The sequence below is a fragment of the Penicillium paradoxum genome (assembly GCF_028828445.1).
Source record: "Penicillium paradoxum strain IBT 22861 chromosome Unknown utg000002l_segment0_segment0, whole genome shotgun sequence".
Classification (NCBI taxonomy): domain Eukaryota; kingdom Fungi; phylum Ascomycota; class Eurotiomycetes; order Eurotiales; family Aspergillaceae; genus Penicillium; species Penicillium paradoxum.
This window is the reverse complement of record NW_026643180.1, coordinates 826,424-845,863: the sequence shown is the minus strand read 5'-3', so window position 1 is coordinate 845,863 and position 19,440 is coordinate 826,424. Positions and strand designations below refer to the sequence as shown.

The window sequence follows — 19,440 nt, the reverse complement described above, 5'->3', positions numbered from 1 at the left end:
AGATATCCAGGGAGGCCTTTTTGGGCGATGGCAAGTTGCATATACTCGCCAGGCCACAGGTTCGTTCGCCCCAGCCCTTGATTCTTTTTCCAACGTCATACTATGGACCCAACACGAACCCAATATCATATTCAAGCCCAGAAAATTTACTTGAGGGATTATCTACATGAGCCTCAGGTTATTACCACAGCATGGCAAGGCCACGCTTCGTCGCCCAGTATAATCAAATATATTGCAACTTCATATTGATTTGCTCTATATTCCGTAAAGCACAAATGACAACGAGCATGTACACAGTAGTAATACATCACCTAGCTGACACCGCCCACCAGATCCCAGAAGTATAGACATAGAAGAGCCCAAGAGCGTTCCGTATATTAGGTGCCTATGCTCAGTCTTATGCAAGTTTGACGCGGATGGTGTCATGCCAGGGTTAAGAAAATCCACCACCTAGTCCTCCTGCATGATATCGCGAAATCATAACCAGCGATTCATCGATCAAGACCCGGAAAGGATGTGGAAGTGGAGCGGGAGAGAAGTCGACCGGCTTAAAGGAACTTGCGGACGAAGTCGACGGCGAAGGGGGCTATGAATTGAATGACCATATCAGTCTCAAATCCACTAGAATGCGATTCCAACTCTTCTAGAATTGTCTGCCCTTCCGAGACGTTGATTCGTGGGGATACTCGACTTACACAGGTAGAGGAGGAAGGCACCAGCAACGGCCATCTGGACGTTCTGGCTGGCCTGGATCTCACCAGCCTTTAAATCATATTAGTATCCATTGCCATATTATAGCAGAGCTCATGATGAAAGGCTGACCTTGAGCTCTTCCTTAGAGATCTGTTCTTGGCCTTGAATAAGATTACACCGTTAGCTTGGAATTCGTAGGACAGAGGGATGTGGAATCGGCATCATACCTGGGGCAAACATTTTGAATGTGATAAAGGGTAGGAAGACTGGAAATGATATCGGATAATAGGATTGTTGAGAGTTGACTGCTGCTAAGTTGTTCGGAGGCCGGAGACTGGAGAAAGAAATCACGGGAGCACAGACCACCGCTCTCCTTCTCTCACTTATGAGGTTTTGCTTTCACTGCCACCCCTCATTCTTTCCACTTGAATACTATCGACCCTATTCTCACGCAAGCTCACGCTGTGCCTCTTCTTCTGATTTTCTGCTCTACATATTAATTGTGTTGTTCCGGTCTATCGAGCGCCGGTTGACTTTGCGGAGAGGCGCCGGGACCGTATAGGCAGATAACGTACCGTGACTTTGTCGCGATACATCCCCTGACTGGTCTCTACACCTTTATATCTTTTCTTTCATCCTATCCCTTAAATTTGAACCTATCTGAACCATCATGTCCGCTTCCCTTGACCAGAAGGCAGGCTCGCCTGCTGCCTCGCCCGATCGCGAAGTTGATGAGAAAGTCGCAACACCGGTTACTGCTGATGACAACGAGGGTGAACAGCCCGCTGAAGCTCATGCTGTGACGGAAGAAACTGCAGAGGGTATCGAAGACGAGACCCGCGGCGGAAACGATGACGAAGATGACGACGACAAGCTCTCAGACGACGAGTCTATTTTGTCTGAGGTTGATGAGGCGCAATTCGATAATTTCGACCCCGAGAACGTTGACGTGGAAGACCGCCCGCAGCTCGCGATTGACGAGGATAACTTGAAGCTCATTGGTCGTCACAAGCGCAAGCGCACTGAGGATGGCGAGACTCGCCCGCGCCGAAAGGAGGGTCGTCGTGAGAAGAAGAGTCGCCGAGCTGTTGATGAAGCAGGTGACGAAAAAGGCCCGTCTCGTCGACGGGAGCGCAAACAGCGGGAAGAGAAGCCCGATACAGATGAGGAGACTCTTGACCCGGAGACCCGTATGTTTTGCTCCCTATTGGCGCTGGGTTCTGCCCGATATCGTGCATACTAACTGGGTATGATTCATAGGACGTCGCCGCGCTCTCGACCGTGCTATGGACGAGGCGATGAAGAAGCCGGCCAAGAGACGTTTCCGCAAGCAAGACGGCATTGTATGTTTTGCAGGAAACGATCATTCTTTATCTATGCATACTAATTTCACTTCCAGGACTTGGAATCTATGGCAGATGCCGAAATCGAGGATATGCGCAAGCGCATGACCCATGCAGCGCAAATGGATGCAATCAACCGCCAAGAAGGAAAACCAGCTATGCACAAGCTCAAGCTACTCCCCGAAGTCATCATGCTCCTCAATCGCAACCAGTACACCAGCGCCTTGGTCGACCCGGAGATCAACTTATTGGAAGCCGTTCGGTTCTTCCTGGAACCTCTGGACGATGGCGCGATGCCCGCATATAATATTCAGCGTGACCTGTTAACTGCCATTACTAAGCTGCCAATCAACAAAGATGCTCTGATTGCTAGTGGTATTGGAAAGGTGATTGTCTTCTATACCAAGAGCAAACGCACTGAGCGCCGTATCAAGGAAATGGCAGAGAAGTTGTTGGCGGAGTGGACACGACCGATTCTGCAACGCAGCGATGATTATTCGAAGCGTGTCTACCAGGAGGCTGATTACGATCCTACGTATGTTCATTGCCGCGCAACCTCCATATCATACACTAACACCTTTATAGGAAAGTTGTCAGGCGTGCCGCTCCCACGGCCAAGGAGATCGAAGCCGAAGCCAACGCCCTTGCTCTACTTCCTCCCCGTCTTCACAACCGTGCCCGTGTCGATCGTACCAACGTCAGCTACACTGTGGTTCCGCGCCAGACAGCTGTACGCGAGACTCAGTATGCCCGTCCTCTGGGTGCCAGCGGCGAGGATCGGTTCCGCAAGATGCAAGCCCGCCAGGTTGCGGCACGCAAGGCCTCAGGTCGTCGGTAGATTCGGCATCTCGATTTGTAATTCTTTCTATTCCAACTTGGCTCTGGCCAGTTCTGTCATGTATTGAGTCAATTATTTTTTTTCGCGGTGTTTGGGGCGTTTTCGGGATCAATCGGCGATTGACACGAGGGATTTGGGAGTGTGTCACCTTCGCATTCCGAGTCTACAATAAGCATCTGCAGCCACATTCTGTACCAAATTGAAATATGAAACTACCAAAGCAAAGTGTATATGGTAATATGATCTAAAAAGCTCACAATAACCGCAAGACAATTCCGGGCGAGACCGAGTGATGTCCGATGGCAACGGCCGGAGGAAAGTAAAAAGAGCAGATCCCGGCGCAACCACACGTCATGCGATCCGGCCTTTGCTTCTCTGGTTTTATATCGGACCTTTTGCCCACCTTTTCTCACCAATTCAATCAAACCATCACATATTTCACCATGAAGCTCCTTACCAAAGAAGAAGAAGATGCCCACTACAGGTACGTCTCAACCCCCCTTCACTCTGCACATCACTCGTCCATAATCAGCCCATACTGACGAATCCCCGATAGCGCTGTCCTGCAAGGCGGCACCGTCGGTGGTCTCCTTGGTCTCGCCGGTGGCGTGGCCGGTGTCCTACTTGCCTCTCGCCGCTACCACACTATCCGCAACCTCACCCTCCCCATGAAGTCCTTCCTGGTGACGTCGTCAGGAACCTTCATGGGTATCATCGCAGCCGACCACGCCTCCCGCGCATACGAGAACGAGCGCAACGCCGCCTACCAATGGTACGAGAATCGTGAAGAGCGTCTCCGCCACGAGGAGATGCGCGGTCTCAGCTTTACCGACCGCGCCGCCGCCTTCGCCCGCCGTGAAAAATACAAGATCATCAGTGCCACCTGGGTCGCCTCCATGATTGGCTCGTTCGTGCTCGTCGGACGTATCCCTGGCTTGACCGGTCAGCAGAAGCTCGTCCAGGCCCGTGTGTACGCACAAGGTCTGACGCTCGGTGTGCTGTGTGCTTCGGCCGCCTTTGAGATCTCCGACCAGCGCCGTGGCCGTGGCTTGCTCGATTCGAAGAAGCGAGCTAATGCTGCTAAGGTCGCTGAGGAGGAGCAGGAACAGGAGCAGCAGCCTGTCCGCACTGCTCAGCCTGCTGAGGGTGATCTCTGGAAGGATATGGTTGCTGCTGAGGAGGAGCGTTTGAGCTCTAAGCACCAGTCTCTCTACGAGGAGCAGAAGCAGAAGCAGCAGGCTGCTAAGAAGGCCGGTACCGAAGAGGCTAAGGCGGAATCGATTCCCGAGGGGAGCGATGACAAGAAGGACTCTGAGAGCAAGAACTAAGACTCCCAATTTCAAATCTCTTCCGACGGGTTCATTCCCCCCATCACAGCCATTGATTGAGGTCTGTTTGCAAACCTCGTTGTCCACATCCATTCCATTCCCTCTCGAGAGCCCAACCGCTCTCTTGAACAACTGTTATAGACGACTGAAGGGGGCGGAGTCTACTTTTATCTTGGACTTCATCGCCCGTACATAGCCTGCATTTCTTATCTTCAGCGTTTTTTTTCTTCCGGTGCCTTAAGGGTACTCGCAGTTCCCAAAAGTGACATTTGCTTTGCTATGCTCACATGTATGACTATCGGGCAACGTCCTGTATCTCTTTCTCTACTCTAATGAAATTGAATCGATAAAGATACTCCTTTCACTAGGCACATGTATTGTATGGGATGACGTCATCGAGTGTTCATGCAGCCCCGATCCCCAATAGTCATGACTCATGGCCATCAGAGCTATGGGCGCTGATTATAGCAATAAGTATGAGGAGAGATATCATCTGGAACCGCGAACCAGAAGACTACAAAGGTGGAATGGTAGAGATGGACGCTGCATTGCCTACTTAGAAGGTTTCATCCTCCAGGCGCTCCATACGACGGATCACACTTGGACTATGGTCATCATCTAGGTCCTCTGTAAGATCACCAGCCCCAGCAGTAGCCAGTAGATCAGTCACGATACGCTTCGAAGCCTCTCTCGCTATAAAGACAATGAAAGTTAGCGTCAAACAAGTAGTCAAAAGACTAACCTCAAGGGCCAGCGCTTACCTGGCGTCCTCATCAGCCGGCTCTGCGGAATATGGAATTGCATTGTCTTGGGTGGACTCGGACCAAGATCATCATCGTCATAATCCAGATCATCGTCACTATCCCACATAGCTGACTTGCCTGCAGACTTCTTGGCAGGTGTCAAAACACTCATACCAGGCCTGGGCATATCGCGCATGCGATTGCTACTTGTCCGTCGCTTGCGGTTGGTGCCCGGAGTGTTGACACCTCTGATAGGCGATGAGAAGACCTCCGAGTGGAATTGTGGTACCTCAGGTTCTGGGCTTGAGATAGGGGAGTCGTCAAATCTATACTTGGAGGAAGATTCGGCGGGTTTCGGGGTGATGTTGAACTTTGACCGAGTGTTCGTCCCACCACCAACATTGCGGAAGCCCGTACCCAGCGGTGTAGCTTGTACTCGGTATGTTTTGTCGAGCATTTGATGGAGCACTGGGTCGGAGGTCTTTTGGTAGCGACGATCTTGGGTGGCTGATGCGGGCGGAAGGAAAGGTGAGGACATGGGTGTTGTGGCGGAGACGCCGCGCGGGAAGAAGGACTGACGGCCTGGTGTGGATGGAAGATTCGAAGAGTCTGGGAGTTCGAACGGGGGTTCTGATTCGTAGACTTCTCGTCTGAGGTTCTCGTAAGAGGAGGAGTACTCCATCGAGGAGACTGTGATGTCATCATCGGGTTGCTGGTGGTGTCCTGAAGCACGCGGTGTGCTGTGTGAAGAGATGGCAAGATCCGTGAGATCGAGGTCTTCTGCTTGGTCGCGGCGGGGTGTCTCGAGGCGCCGGGAAGACGGCGTGTCCTGGGACATGGTTTCGTCGAGGGTGGTGCTTTGCGTCATGTCGGTGGACAACTCTTCCTCCGTGGCTGTCGTATCCTGCACTGTTTCCTCTTCGTCGTTCTTTTCTTCATATCCAGATAGAGACACATTGGCGCTCGCTTCGAAGAATTGCTTCCAGAACTGTATGGAGTTAGCGGAGCTGGCTACAGTGGTACCTGCGGAGGGTGCTGACCTTGGAACCCTCCCAAACATCTCGGGAATGCTCAGTATATTGCTCTACTAGAGGCAATATGCTCGTGGTCACTATTCGATGAGCTTGGCTGAAATTGTGGTCGATCTCTGGATAGACGCATGGAAGATGAGCGGTTTGTTATTCGGTTTTGTTTACTTTTTTGTCCTACCTTGGAGTGTAAGGGTAATAGACTGTTCCAATTTCTCAAGCTCCTCAGTGAGGGATAATGGCCGATGGCCCTGCGAAGGTTGACGAGACATCATGGTACCTCTTCAATTCGATTGTACAAGGATCAAATTGAGAGGCGGAAGCTAGCAATCACGTCCATCACTTCCAAACGCGCGGGGAACTTCGCCCAAAGCGGTGTGAAGTTAGGGCCGATGATAAGGGCTTGGCAATCTCACGTGAATTGATGCAAAGGGGAAGGGATAGGCATCATCAGATCATCATCTTCCAAGGATCTCTGCCCCGTGCATAACCGGGGTGAGTCTTTAAGGACATTCGAAAGAAAAAACACAAGTGCAATAGTCTCTCCATCATGCCAGCTCCACTTGCTAAAGGTATGCCTTCTCACATCTCTAAATCCTCTACAACTGCTTCCCGAATCATCCGGGCGGTGTATACTTATCAGTTCCCCACTCGAGGATGAGGCTAATGTCTCATACAGGAATCATCATTACCGTTTCGGTTATTGTCGCTGCCGGCATCGCTGTGTATGAGTCTCCGCAGTTTAAACAATGGGTGAATACATCGCGCCGCAAGATCGCCGTGGCCTTGCACAACCTCGGGGATGAGATCCAACCGCAAGACATAGCAATGAGAGAAGATATATCTATGACCGAAGAAACTGGCGAAGTTGCAGAAGAACGCAGACGCATTGCTCGTGCAGAGATCATGCGACGAGGCTCGCTCCTTGAGTCACGGCAACAGGCCAGGCGCCGACATCAGCCTCATAATAGCTTTGACGCTCTCGTTGACAGCGAGGGCAACCTACGTAAAGATGACGACTATGAATATGATACTCGACCAAATCCAGGACCTATTGCTAACTCAACGGGGGTGGATTTGGGTACCTCCGAGCCTCTTCGCCGAGGTGGGAAGCACATCGAAGCCGACCCTCCGACTACTCCGGGGAAGAATCAGCTGCATGTCGATATTCCTTCGTATGCTTCTTCAAATCACCCCTCGGAATCTATGATCCAGTTTACGCCTACTTCTGAAGCACCTGAGGGTGATGCCCTCTTTGATCCCTTTTCTCCCAATTCCCCCTTGTCTGCCTCTGGCTCGAGCCACACGGAAACCCACCATCAGGCATATTATGCGCGCTCTGATGGTGCACCCAATGTAACTCACGAGAACAATCATATTGCGGGCCTAGATCTACTTGGACACGAGAGTATGCAGTCTCACCATGATGTTTCAGCCGCCCCATCTACGAGTGGAAGTTTCAGTCATGTGGGAGGGTTCGATGATGAAACGTCAGATGGCACTCTAAGTGACCTCGGCGAGCATAGCGTTGGTGGTGTTGATACACCAGCAAGCTGGTCTGAAGTGGGTAGCGTGATTAGCAATGAAGATGCGGGTCATCATCAGTTGCTCTGATGTGCTCGGGATTTCATGGGAACTAAAACAGGATGAATGGATATTATGGTGGGATATTGACTTTACTGGCTCGGAGGTGTTCTTTTTTCCTTGTCTCATATGGCTGGCGGTGTATAGTGTTTCGGGTTTGACTTTGCTTTCACATTGTGTTGATACGATACAAAATACAAGGGATTTGTGGTTAATGTCGATTAGAGCCTATGAGTTCCATCCATTGTTTTGCAATAAGAAAAAACTTCATTTTGAAGCATTCTAATGATCAAATTCTCGAGACTGGTTATAAAACAACCTTTAAGATAACTCACTACATCATCTTCGTTCAGATCCCTATCTACCTGTTGGACTGAGGGTGTCGGAGGTGTGATATACTACTCCGTATGTCTCCATAGATTGAGTCGGATAGGGGACTATACACCGCGTCTACGAAGTACGTTGTAAACCGTTAATGTAGAAACAAGATATCAGACGGACTCTTCTAGCCCTATGGTACATGCAAGAAATACCAGGGCTGTGGGCTTGGTTGACGCAATCAAGTACTGAAGTCCGGACTCGAAGTACAAAAATCAAGCAGGCTGAGGTCCACTACCGGGTTCGGCCCACAGGGATCGGCTCAAGAAGCCAGGAATGTGTATTGGGATTGGTTGAGATAACCAACTCAATTGGCCACGATGAATAACGTGAGGAATTACTGTGGGAAGACGGGCCAGCCAATTGACTAACCCTGGCCATTTTCGTGATATGACGTAACCCCGGGATTTGGAAGTATAAGACGACTACTACACATCGTGGGATAAGCGCGATTTTTCCTTGCGGTTTGATCTAACTCTTATTTCAATTTGTACATCTGCAACCTCGAAGTCATGGCTACATTTATTTCACATGAGATCATGGGCACAGCCCTAGAAACTACTGATCGATATACGGATTTGGAACCACAAGGCGTTGGTGCTTCTGGAGTGATCTGGTATATCCCCCACCCTTCGTACTTCTTCGTACTGTGCTCGATGTAAGATCACTAACGGCAAGTATTAGCTCGGCACGGGATTCAATGACCAACCAAACCGTGGCCATAAAAAAGATAGGGAAGCCATTTGATAGTTCTGCCCTGGCCAAGCGGACATATCGCGAGATTCATTTATTGAACAACCTAAGACACGATAATGCAAGTGGGAGCCTCAGCATGAATTATGAACTTGAGTACTAACCGCTCACAGTTGATAAATATGACGGATATTTTTATCTCGCCTGCGGAGGATCTGTATGTGAAGCACTGCTCTATTCACCAGGTTTTGCAGCACTAATCCTGTGAAATACAGCTATCTCGTGACGGACTGTATTATGACCGACCTTCATCGCCTGATTCAATCAACATTGAAACCGCTGGATGGCAAGTTCATCCAGTTCTTTACTTACCAAATGCTGGTATGTCTGCTTGAGTTCGCTCGTACAGAGCACTGTGGCTGACCGTCTCAGCGAGGACTCAAATTCATTCATTCGGCTGGTGTTATCCATCGAGACCTCAAACCCAGCAACATTTTGATCAATGAGAATTGCGATCTGAAGATTTGCGACTTTGGACTAGCTCGAGAACAAGGTCACCAGATGACCGGCTATATATCCACGCGATACTACCGAGCCCCAGAGATCATGTTGACTTGGCAAAGATATAGCTATGCGGTCGATATTTGGAGCGTTGGCTGTATTGTGGCAGAGATGCTCCTTGGAAAGGTCCTGTTACCTGGAAAAGACCATGTGGATCAGTTCAGACTGATCACTGAGATGTTCGGGAAGCCACCCAAGGAGGTTATGGATGAGGTTTACAGCAAGACAGTATGGCCCAACCCCAAATGGATGGGATAGATTGGAAACACAAAGATGCTGACTGCAAGTTATAGACAACAGAATTTGTGGAATCCTTGCCTGAACCAAAGTCTCGGTCACTTCAAGCTACCCTACGAGGAGCTGACCCTCAAGGTATGTTCTCCAAATTCTTCTGACTACAAGTGGTTTGTTCTTCTAGTTTCTGTCTTTGGCGATACTGATTCGGCTAGCTGTCAATCTCTTGGAAAAAATGCTCGCAATCGACCCGCAAAATCGTATCACAGCGGCGGATGGTCTAACTCATCCATACGTCTCGACCTATCGAGACTCCAACGATGAACCCGAATGCGAAAAGAAAATAGACTGGTCTTTGTTGGACTCGGAACTGACCGCGGAGGAATGGAAGACCCAAATGTAAGATTACCCTCAATCCGTGTTGCGTTGATTTTGGCTTACATTTCGAAAGGTATTTCGAGGTCTTGAACTATCATCGTGGCTCTTGTAATTGGGAAGACAATGATGCTAAAGCTCATGAGGGAAATATTGAGCATTGGCTGCGAAATGAAATGGTAGAAACATATTAATAAATAATTTGAGGTTCGTCCTGTATCAGAAGGAATGTATACATATCCTCGATATGGGTGGAAGTTGGAAGCTACTATTCCCAGTATATATTTGCCGAGTAGGTGCATAGGAGCACCAGAAAGAAGGAAATATGAGCAGGACAATTCATCCCTTAAATGGCAACATGATTTCACATTACTTGCATTCCTGGAGGAGATGAGCGAATGGTTTTCTAGTTTGATAATCGAGCTATCCCACCACCCTACTGTCAAGATTTACATATACTATATGTACCTACCTATGTACCTACATGGTACGGAGTACTTTCCACTATAGTCCACAACTCAATAGTGGTTAGCTTTTACAGTCATTGAACAGAAATGTGGTACTTTTCCAGACCAGGCATTCAAACGAGTATCGTGCCACACTTTGTGCCGAGGTAGTGACCAACATGAATGCTTTATATACTCCAGACCATGCCTGATCCATGTTTGAATCATAATTCAAGGTCCCGAAAGTTGCCTAGGCATTTAGATGGGCCAAGTCGGAAGGATTACCAGTGGAATGAATTGAGGTACAGGGTACTTGATTGTAGTGGATAGAGTACATGCAATTAGAAGTATCGGATACTCCGCGGCCGGATAGCGAAATGAGCCTCGGCAGTTTCGGGCGCGAAGCGGAGACCACCTCTTCATACTTCTTAACACCTCCTCCTTTGTTCATCTTATCCTTTCTGTTTATTTCTGTTCTCCCCAAAATACCTTTGTATAATCTGTAAGTCCCTCTCCTCGCCTCCAGATCTCGAGTTACCTCCAATGTTGGTTTCGCCGTCCTTTCAAATCTCCGCACACTGGGGTTTCCCCGCATTACACGAAAAGTTCCTGCAAGCCATTAGCCGATGTCTTAAAGAGACACTGCCTAGGCACCTGTACAGGATATGAGAAACACAATACTGACTCTATAAAATCTGTACAGTTTCTTCATACATACATAATGGCCGCCGATCGTCTAAGCTCGCTCCTGAGCCACCTCAAGCCCGGCGCTGCGAGTGGCCTCTCTGCTATGTAAGCGTTCGGAAGATCTCGTTCATCTTTCGCCCATCTAACAATGGAACGCAGTACACAGAAGAACCCCGACGATGTGGTCATTACACTAGCAGTCCGTACACCTCTGACCAAGGCGCGCAAGGGCGGTTTCAAGGACTCAGAACTAGACTACGTCGTATACGCCCTGTTGAAGCAAGCTTTGGCCAAGTCCCAGATCGATCCTGCCCTAGTGGAGGATGTTGTCCTCGGAAATGTATGCTATTTTATCTTCCACTCCGCTAATCTGTCAATGCCATAATCTAACCGACCGAACAGGTCAACGAAGTCAAAGCCGCCTACATGGTCCGCGCCGCAGCCCTGGCCGCCGGTATTCCCCACACAGCTGGTGCCTGTGCAGTGAACCGCTTCTGCTCGTCTGGACTGAAGGCCGTACAGGACATCGCCAGCCAGATTCAACTCGGCGCCATCGACGTCGGTATTGCCATGGGTGCTGAGCTGATGTCCGCCCCCAACGATCGTTTGGAGCGGCCATTCAACGAGGAGGTTCTGCGCAACCAGGAGGCCGCCGACTGCATGCAGCCCATGGGCCAGACCTCCGAGAACGTGGGCAATGACTTCAACATCTCCCGCGAGCAGCAGGATCGATATGCCGCCGAGTCCTTCCGTCGGGCCGAGGCTGCCCAGAACAGCGGTTGGTTCGATGATGAGATCGTCCCTATCACAACCAAGGTCAAGGACCCCAAGACCGGCGAGGTCAAGGAGGTGACTCTGACCCGCGACGACGGAATTCGCCCCGGTACAACCTTCGAGTCACTTTCCAAGATTCGCCCTGCTTTCCCCCAGTTCGGTGATAGGTCCACTGGTGGAAACTCCAGCCAGGTCACCGACGGTGCTGCCGCTGTTCTGCTGATGCGCCGCTCCAAGGCCATCGAGCTGAACCAGCCTATCCTTGCTAAGTTCTGCGGCTCGGTTGTCGCTGGTGTGCCCCCTCGCGTGATGGGCATCGGCCCAACTGCCGCTATCCCCAAGCTCCTGAGCAAGTTCCAGCTTGACAAGAATGACATCGATATCTTCGAGATCAACGAGGCTTTCGCCTCTATGGCCGTCTACTGCGTTCAGAACCTTGGCCTTGACCACGCCAAGGTCAACCCTCGTGGCGGTGCTATTGCACTTGGCCACCCTCTCGGCGCAACTGGTGCACGTCAAGTTGCTACCATTCTGAGCGAGGCTCGCCGTACAAAGAGCAAGGTTCTGGTCTCTTCCATGTGTATTGGAACTGGACAGGGTATGGCCGCTCTGTTTGTCAACGAGCAGCTGTAAATATTGGGAAATTGGGTTAATTATAGCACAAAATATACTGCATACAATGTACAGAGAATGAATTTATATCAGAAGAAGAAAAGCAATAGGTATCAGAGGCTATGCAGTATAAAAAAGGGCTTAAAAATCATGGGAAACATGATGCAGCAAAACAGTGGCCATGATATCACGGAGCATCATCCTGCTTCCTAGCCTGACTCTCCCTCTTCATCCTCTCCTCCGCCGCACGCGCCATGATCTCCCTCCGAGACAAAGCCCCATCAGAGGCACCACTTTGCCCTCCACTTGAGCTGCCCTGCAAGCCCCCAAGAACAAACTCCCCACCAGTCCACCCACACTCATCGAACTCCTCCTCGCCCTGCGCACTGTCCCAATCGCCAGGATTATAAAACTCCTGACTAGACAGCTGATTCCCACCAGACTTCCAATCCGCCCTCTCGACCTCCTTCTCAATCTGCGACGTCAAATCCCAGAAATCGCGATCATGAGGCCCAAACACGCAATGCGCAAGCTCGTGACACAGCGTCTTCCGAATAGTCCGGTAATCCCGATATCCATCATACGCATCTGTTCGCAGACGCAGCTCGATCACCTCGCCTTTGTTCCGGTTCAGTCCTAGCGTCCGCGACTCGCTCGTCGTGTGCTCGGCTGGGTTCATTTCCGTCAGGAGCGGGACGGAGAATTTATGCTTTGCCATTGCAGCGCGGATGCCTGGGTCGTCGCGGAGGCGTTTGAGGAAGTCGAGGGAGCGGTCTGGGTTGGGAAGGTAGGATAGTGGGAGCAGGCGGTGGAAAGTGTAGTTGTTGCTTGAGGATGAGATGGTGTGGATGCCGCCGCTGCGGGTGGAGGGTGTTTGTTTGTTGCGTCTTGCAGCGGAGAGAGCGGCTGCGCGTGATTCTTGTCGTCGTTGCTCGTTGGCGGATTGTTCGTGGAGATCGGCGATTGCTTTGGCGGGGGTGCCGAGGAGGGTGATCTTGAATTTGGGGGATGATGTTTGGAGGATGGTGTCGAGGAGAGTTGGTGGAAATGGTGCTTTCTGCATTCCTGGCTTAGGGGCTATGAGGAGCTTTTGGTTGTTGATGGGGATGTTGAGGACGCGCTCTATCTCCGTGGAGAGATCTTGTAATGTTGCCGAGGAGGACACTTCGATGATGTGCGGGGTGCCATGATGGTGGACGGTGAGCTCCTTGGGAGAATCCATTGTAGCGTGATATTAATTATAGGTAGGTAGGGATTGTATGTACAGAGTACACTCTGTCGTAGAGAGGTGTCGTGGAGGAGGAGCTCGTGAAAAAGAACCCGCCGAATATGACCCAAATAGGAAGGCGAATTCGACCCGGTTCCACGGCGATAGGTTTGTCAGCACGGAGATAAGAGAGGCACGTGATAAAGTCTTATGTGGCTTGATGCCTGAGGCAAAAACAGAATGTCGGAGCAAGTGATCGGCATACCGGAAGTTTAGTTTATCCTGTATACTGTACATGAGAGATTATCCAGCCTCTTTTCTCGTTCAATTGTCAACCCCATTATGTCACCAACATGTCTCGCGGTTAAAGGGGTAGTAGGCTTTCCGTTTTCAATGACATCGATATTATGAACACCGAGAGAGCGCAAGGACTGAGCGTTGCACTGTAGAAAGCTCTCTATGAAGGGCAGCCCCATACAAATTGAGCATAATGCTATCTCACGTATGTTCAGACATACGCGACACCTTAATTCCAAAGGCAAGCCACTTTCGATAAGCCGTAGACCCGGGGCGTGTCCCATAAGCTCAGTGAGAGGAATCGTCAGAGAGTCCCAGCTTTCGGACGGACTGTCATCGGGAGGCTCGAGACAGGTGAGCTCAATAGTCTTTAGCGTTATACTGCAACCCCTGAGAGCAGCCAAGACCAGTTGGATGTAGTGCTCATCAAAACTCTTCTGTGTCATATCATATACCTGTTGGTAACCCCCCAACCAATCCTCGTGACCCCCGGTTGCTTGAAATACCAGTACCAATTCTTCTAAGTTAGAGAGCATTTTGAAAACAAGGCTCATCAAAGCCAAATCTCTTCCTGTCTCTATGATCTGTTGCTGCTCGGCACACGTCCGTCGGATCGTCTTATAAACAAGCGTGTGTGATGGATGGTCGCCGGAGAGACATTCTATTTGGTCTCGATCTTCACGATCGTCCACGGCATCATAACCTTCGCATATTTCGACATATTCGCCAGGCGTAAGGTTTCTCCTTTGAAAATCTCATAATTTCGTATCTCTATCTTGAGGTCAGTCTTTTCCGTGGATGATTCCTGGCGAACTCATTTCAGATAGCTGCGGAGCCTGATACTGCTCTATATCTCTTATTTGGCCGTAGCAGCATTCACCTTTTCTCCCTCTGGTTTCTTCTCCTCCCGTTCGCTAAAGCGATCACCGAAAAGACCGATGTGAGGCCGCATCAGAATCGTGTATTTGACAAATTCCTCCACGTGGGGCCCAAGGAATCCAGCGTTCGGTAGAGCAGATACTTGACCCCGAGGTCTTATGGTAGGTCTCCCGATTGCTACCTAAGTCGATTTTTTCGTCGCTTGAGGACCATTGTCGGTGAAGTAGTTTTGTCTAAAACCGAGCCCATAAGTGGTTTCTGTCTGTCATGAATTTGAGAAAAAATTTGTTTATTCTCCCGGTCGTTGAGCGTCGAAACACCATCTCGCTCGACTGCTGGGAACATACCCCTTCCCACCGGAAAAATTAGCATATGGAAGAAAACGGTAGTTTCAAAAAGTGACTCGCCGCTCTGCACCATATCAAACATAGAATAAGGATGGCTGCTAGAACATGCTATCGCCCCACTGCTCCATACCAGCATAACCCTAAGATAGCACCCATTACAATCGCCACGGGTGGGGGCACATTGAACCACGCGCTCCCTGAATATGTTATTGCCGCAACGACCAACCACCACGGCTCCTTACCCAGACTCTGTCCGTCGCTTCTTTCAGGAGTCAGGTATCCAATCTCCCACAACCGGTATACAGCTGTATATACTAGCCCAACTGCAGTGGCATTCACTCCTCTGAGGAAGTCGACCACATACTTCTTCTTCCGCAACACGCGCCAGAAGCTTTGGATTGCAACGGCCAACGTGATTCCCGGAAGGAAGATTCCTAAACCGCCGAGGAACGCACCGAAGATGGTCGGGAATTGCGAGCGCTGTAGTGCTAGTGCCCCCAAGAAGACAGCAAAGTTGAAGTTAGGACCGGGGAAGGCTTGAATAATGGCAAGGCCGATTAGGAAGTCTCTACCAGAGACCCACCCGGGATCGACGACATAGGAGCGTAAGAGGGGGATGACGACAGGACCTCCACCAAAGATAACAGTGCCGGCAAGGTACATATTGGCAAAGAGGTCTAGGACCAATGGGGCAGTGGCGATCTGGCCTCTAGTAACAAGAATTGCGATGAAGGAGGCTAACTATATCAGTGTTGACGCTCAGGAATTTTGGTAGGATGGGGTGCGCACCGAAAAAGAGACACATGATCAAAACTCCAACCCGAATCCGAACAATGTGCTGCTGTGCATCAGCTTCAACGGGCGGCATTGGGCTTGTAGTATCAACTGTGCTCTGTGGTAGTTCCTCGACTCTAGGATCCGTCCTTCGCGATCGTGTCGTCTCGCTCCTTTGGACTCTATTCTCGTCCCGAGTTGTATCGTCCATGGCTATGGAGTTTCCGTTTGCCTCGTCCGGATCCTGGGGACGATGATGTCTGTTCTTCCACGCGAGCTTTGCTCTCAAAAATCGCTGATACAACCATCCATCCCAGATGCTGGTGAGGAAACCACCGATGACCATCAGCATGGGAAAATACCAGAGTGCATTGTAACAGAGACCAGCACATGCGCCAAAGATCACGAGGATACGGGACAGTTTATCGCGAATAGCCTTTTCGGACAACTGTACGGCCGCAAGTGCAACGATACCTACTGTAGAGGCGTTGAGGCCAGAAAGTAAGGAGTAGGCAGGTTCGGGAAGAGTTTCACTCATGTTTTGCACCCCAAGTGAGAGGGCATACATGCCCACTGCGCCAGGAAGACTGAAACCGTTAGTTGAAGTCAACAGAGGGCGGGCTTTGCAGCATCAGGGTATGAATTAATCACCTCCAAAGTAAAAACACAAGCATGGCAGGAATAAACCCTGCGTGTAATAGGGCTAGGCAGAAAACCATCTTCGTGCTACCGGGACCCGGAAGACCCTGACAGATAGCAAAGAGTTCCTGATACTATGAAATATATTAGGAGGCCCTATGACATGGGAACGCACCAACTTGAAGATGAGGGAGGATCGTACAGTCTGTTCATCTACCCATTTTTCCTTGTTGCCCTTTCCCTCCACGAACCTGCTATGTAGAATCTGGAAGTGTACTGGTGGTCCTCCGAAGGCTGTAAAGCCTAGATCCCATGTACGCAGAAAAACGTCCAATAGACGACTCGGCAGGGGCTTTCCCGAACCCTCATTTTCACTTGAAACCCGGCTTCCCCGTTTGTGATTCAGCCGAGCGAGGGAAGAGAGGCCTTGCGACAAGGGAGCGAGGAGTGGCATACTGCTCCTTAACCGCTGCGAAGATAGATCGCTCAAGCACAAATAGTAAGTAAGATAGATGAGGATGAGATCCTCTCAAGTGTGAGCAGTGCTCCTATAAACCTTCGCCGTGCCTTCTAGGTTAAATACCTCTGTAGGTACGCGGGATCCATAAATGGAATGGACATCAAGAAGCCAAGACGTTTAGCTTATAGCTCCGGCATCGCAGCCAAGTCAATACAACCAATCAAAGATACGCCAATGAAGCACGTGCTATACCGCACGACGGGGCTTGGACAGCCTATTCGGGGAACGTCACTGCATTGGCGTTACTGAGGCGATGCCAAGCAATGGAAAGAGCGTTCTTGGCAGTCATCCGAATTAGCAGAGTCAGAATCAAGAGAGAGCGTCTCTGAATATGGCAAGCTGATATGTTTTATCGTTTGTTTATGCAGCCTGGTCACCAACTCTTGGCAAGTCCCACAGGGTAGGCCGTATCTCTTCAAACAACTTGAATTGAGACGGAGCTTCTGGAACTGAGATCAAGTACAGATCTTCCTTAAAAGAGTTCAGACCCTCCATCTGGCTATCAGCTTCTAGGGGGCTGATCAACTTGGTCTTGAAATACGAAGTAATCAATGGACCTGCAGGAGAAATTGAGTGTAAGAGAAAAGGATAGTCCTGGATGGGTGCAGAATAAGGGGCTCTACAGGGAAAGGCGGCCGTTTCTGGCGCCAGAGGCTGTCATGTTCGGCGTCGATTTCACAGGTCCCTATTTTCTAGGTGTAATCCATGCAGAGAGCCTGCCACCAAGAATCCACCAAATCTAGCCTTCCAGGTAACTTGAACTCCTTCAGTAACGTAAATCCTCGCAAGCACAATGCAGAGCTACCTCAATCTATGTCTCCGACAACGGTTGCAAACCCTCATTCGACAGCTCCTGCACATGAAGATGTATTCCGGCAAATAGGAGTCGCAGATCTCACACCTCAAGCTGCCTCTATCCCTCCAAGCCCATTGGGAATTCCTGTGATGCTCGCACTCAACATCCTCGTGGTGCCGTAGGTCCTCGACTATCCGGTTGTACGCGTTCTGGCGAACCTGGATATCCGCATTCTGTGGGACCTCTTCCTCGACAACTTGATTTGCCACAACCTCAAGTCTATCCTCATGCCAAAGTGGACACTCACAAGTCTTCCAGACAATCCCACAAACGTAGCAAAATTCTTTCCCGCAGCTATACACCATTAGCAACTCGTTCAATGGACTATACATTTATTGCACGAGACAATGGTTGCCTACCGACAGGTGATGTGATTACAGCCGTAGCGAAGCTCGACCATCGTCTGGCAGTTAAAGCAACGTTTCCAATGTTTGGAGTCCGCCATTTCCAACACGATATCGAGATTTTCGTCCATCGGGCAATCGATCTTCGGATGTGCGAGGGAACGGCATGGCAAATGAGTTTGCTGGTGACATTCAGAGCAAGTACCGTGCTGGTCTTGAATGGCAAATGCGGGGATGAATTTCGAACACATCGGGTCGGCGCAGTAAAGGCGATCTTGAGCTGTCCATTCAAGGGCGCGCTCACTGAACTTCCGAAGCTCCTCGTAGTCCAACACTCTCATTGCAGTTCCAGGCGGGACAACGTTTCCGCAACAACGCGGCGGGTACAGCTCCTCGTCTTTGATTGCACCTAGGAACATCTGCCTCGTACAGTCGTAGCAGAATCCGTGGCCACATGGACCGTTGAACACGGTAGTATCAAACTTGTCCAAACAAGAGGCACATTCTCTCATGAAGTTGTGTGTTCGGGATGAGCGTACGCGCGAAGAGCCTTCGCCATTGAGGGGCTTCTCGTTCAGAATCATTCGGTCCATGAGATCTTCCATAACCAGAGAAACAGTATCGTCATCATCGTCTGGTGATTTCATGCCGGGTCCCGCAAAGGGGGTTGTTCTAGGCGGACGAGTCCCACTGTCCAGAGCGAGGGCAAGTTGACGATCCTCATTAGCAACCCGTTCCTCGTGTTGAAATGATGACAGGATCTTTTGATCTGTCGCGATGGCAGTGCTAGTGCTAAGAGCCAGGATCTGATCTTCAATGCAAGTTTGGGTGGCCTGGACATCCTCTCTCATGCACCTGAGGGCAAGTTCGATGTCTGTCTCTTGTCCTGCTCCCTGTTTTCCCTTCTGCCTGTCTTCAAGGCTTTCTAAATCCTCAAGCAAAAGCTGTAGAATTACAGCCTTATTCCGATCATCTTCCATCTTCACGGCGGGAACGAGACTTAGTGATCTGGGGTCATATGGGTTCACGGGAAAGGCGCAAGAATGAAACCATAGATGGAAGCTGCCGGCAGAGAGACAGATACTTAAAGTGACAGAAGGAGACAAACGAGACGCGGGCCTAAAAGAAATGAGGATCTCGCGAATTTTGATGCGTTGAAGGAAGAGGAGGAAAAGTAAGATTCTGAAAGACAAAGACCATAAGTAATGTTTGATGAGACTGGACACGGGATTATCCATTGTTACCCTATTTTATGCCTAT

At 50.1% G+C, this 19,440-nt stretch overlaps 10 protein-coding genes across 10 annotated transcripts; 6 read left to right on the top strand and 4 right to left on the bottom strand.

Moving 5' to 3' along the window:
- Window positions 1-1,363: 1,363 nt before the first annotated feature.
- On the top strand, window positions 1,364-2,874 carry N7457_000311 (transcription factor SPN1; the record flags this gene model as incomplete). Its single annotated transcript, XM_057171379.1, has 4 exons — window positions 1,364-1,883; window positions 1,954-2,036; window positions 2,093-2,571; window positions 2,622-2,874. 4 exons carry the CDS (start codon window positions 1,364-1,366, stop codon window positions 2,872-2,874), a joined length of 1,335 nt encoding a protein of 444 aa, XP_057035282.1.
- Window positions 2,875-3,317: 443 nt separating this feature from the next.
- Window positions 3,318-4,202, top strand: N7457_000310 (HIG1 domain-containing protein; the record flags this gene model as incomplete). The annotated part of the gene is made up of 2 exons (XM_057171378.1): window positions 3,318-3,358; window positions 3,431-4,202. 2 exons carry the CDS (start codon window positions 3,318-3,320, stop codon window positions 4,200-4,202), a joined length of 813 nt encoding a protein of 270 aa, XP_057035281.1.
- Window positions 4,203-4,758: 556 nt separating this feature from the next.
- N7457_000309 (DASH complex subunit ASK1) lies at window positions 4,759-6,245 on the bottom strand (the record flags this gene model as incomplete). The annotated part of the gene is made up of 4 exons (XM_057171377.1): window positions 4,759-4,895; window positions 4,964-5,933; window positions 5,986-6,092; window positions 6,155-6,245. The coding sequence occupies 4 exons, from the start codon at window positions 6,243-6,245 to the stop codon at window positions 4,759-4,761; spliced, it is 1,305 nt and encodes a 434-aa protein (XP_057035280.1).
- A 278-nt stretch (window positions 6,246-6,523) lies between these two features.
- On the top strand, window positions 6,524-7,587 carry N7457_000308 (uncharacterized protein; the record flags this gene model as incomplete). Its single annotated transcript, XM_057171376.1, has 2 exons — window positions 6,524-6,545; window positions 6,653-7,587. The coding sequence occupies 2 exons, from the start codon at window positions 6,524-6,526 to the stop codon at window positions 7,585-7,587; spliced, it is 957 nt and encodes a 318-aa protein (XP_057035279.1).
- Window positions 7,588-8,447: 860 nt separating this feature from the next.
- Window positions 8,448-8,791, top strand: N7457_000307 (uncharacterized protein; the record flags this gene model as incomplete). Its single annotated transcript, XM_057171375.1, has 2 exons — window positions 8,448-8,593; window positions 8,620-8,791. The coding sequence occupies 2 exons, from the start codon at window positions 8,448-8,450 to the stop codon at window positions 8,789-8,791; spliced, it is 318 nt and encodes a 105-aa protein (XP_057035278.1).
- A 19-nt stretch (window positions 8,792-8,810) lies between these two features.
- N7457_000306 (uncharacterized protein) lies at window positions 8,811-9,992 on the top strand (the record flags this gene model as incomplete). The annotated part of the gene is made up of 6 exons (XM_057171374.1): window positions 8,811-8,845; window positions 8,904-9,009; window positions 9,061-9,417; window positions 9,483-9,561; window positions 9,639-9,822; window positions 9,875-9,992. The coding sequence occupies 6 exons, from the start codon at window positions 8,811-8,813 to the stop codon at window positions 9,990-9,992; spliced, it is 879 nt and encodes a 292-aa protein (XP_057035277.1).
- A 973-nt stretch (window positions 9,993-10,965) lies between these two features.
- On the top strand, window positions 10,966-12,338 carry kat1 (putative 3-ketoacyl-CoA ketothiolase (Kat1); the record flags this gene model as incomplete). The annotated part of the gene is made up of 3 exons (XM_057171373.1): window positions 10,966-11,036; window positions 11,091-11,271; window positions 11,334-12,338. 3 exons carry the CDS (start codon window positions 10,966-10,968, stop codon window positions 12,336-12,338), a joined length of 1,257 nt encoding a protein of 418 aa, XP_057035276.1.
- A 166-nt stretch (window positions 12,339-12,504) lies between these two features.
- On the bottom strand, window positions 12,505-13,539 carry N7457_000304 (putative zinc metalloproteinase; the record flags this gene model as incomplete). The annotated part of the gene is made up of 1 exon (XM_057171372.1): window positions 12,505-13,539. One exon carries the CDS (start codon window positions 13,537-13,539, stop codon window positions 12,505-12,507), a length of 1,035 nt encoding a protein of 344 aa, XP_057035275.1.
- A 1,616-nt stretch (window positions 13,540-15,155) lies between these two features.
- On the bottom strand, window positions 15,156-16,914 carry N7457_000303 (uncharacterized protein; the record flags this gene model as incomplete). Its single annotated transcript, XM_057171371.1, has 4 exons — window positions 15,156-15,784; window positions 15,837-16,408; window positions 16,473-16,594; window positions 16,663-16,914. 4 exons carry the CDS (start codon window positions 16,912-16,914, stop codon window positions 15,156-15,158), a joined length of 1,575 nt encoding a protein of 524 aa, XP_057035274.1.
- Window positions 16,915-18,191: 1,277 nt separating this feature from the next.
- On the bottom strand, window positions 18,192-19,160 carry N7457_000302 (uncharacterized protein; the record flags this gene model as incomplete). Its single annotated transcript, XM_057171370.1, has 1 exon — window positions 18,192-19,160. The coding sequence occupies one exon, from the start codon at window positions 19,158-19,160 to the stop codon at window positions 18,192-18,194; it is 969 nt and encodes a 322-aa protein (XP_057035273.1).
- Between the last annotated feature and the right edge of the window lie 280 nt (window positions 19,161-19,440).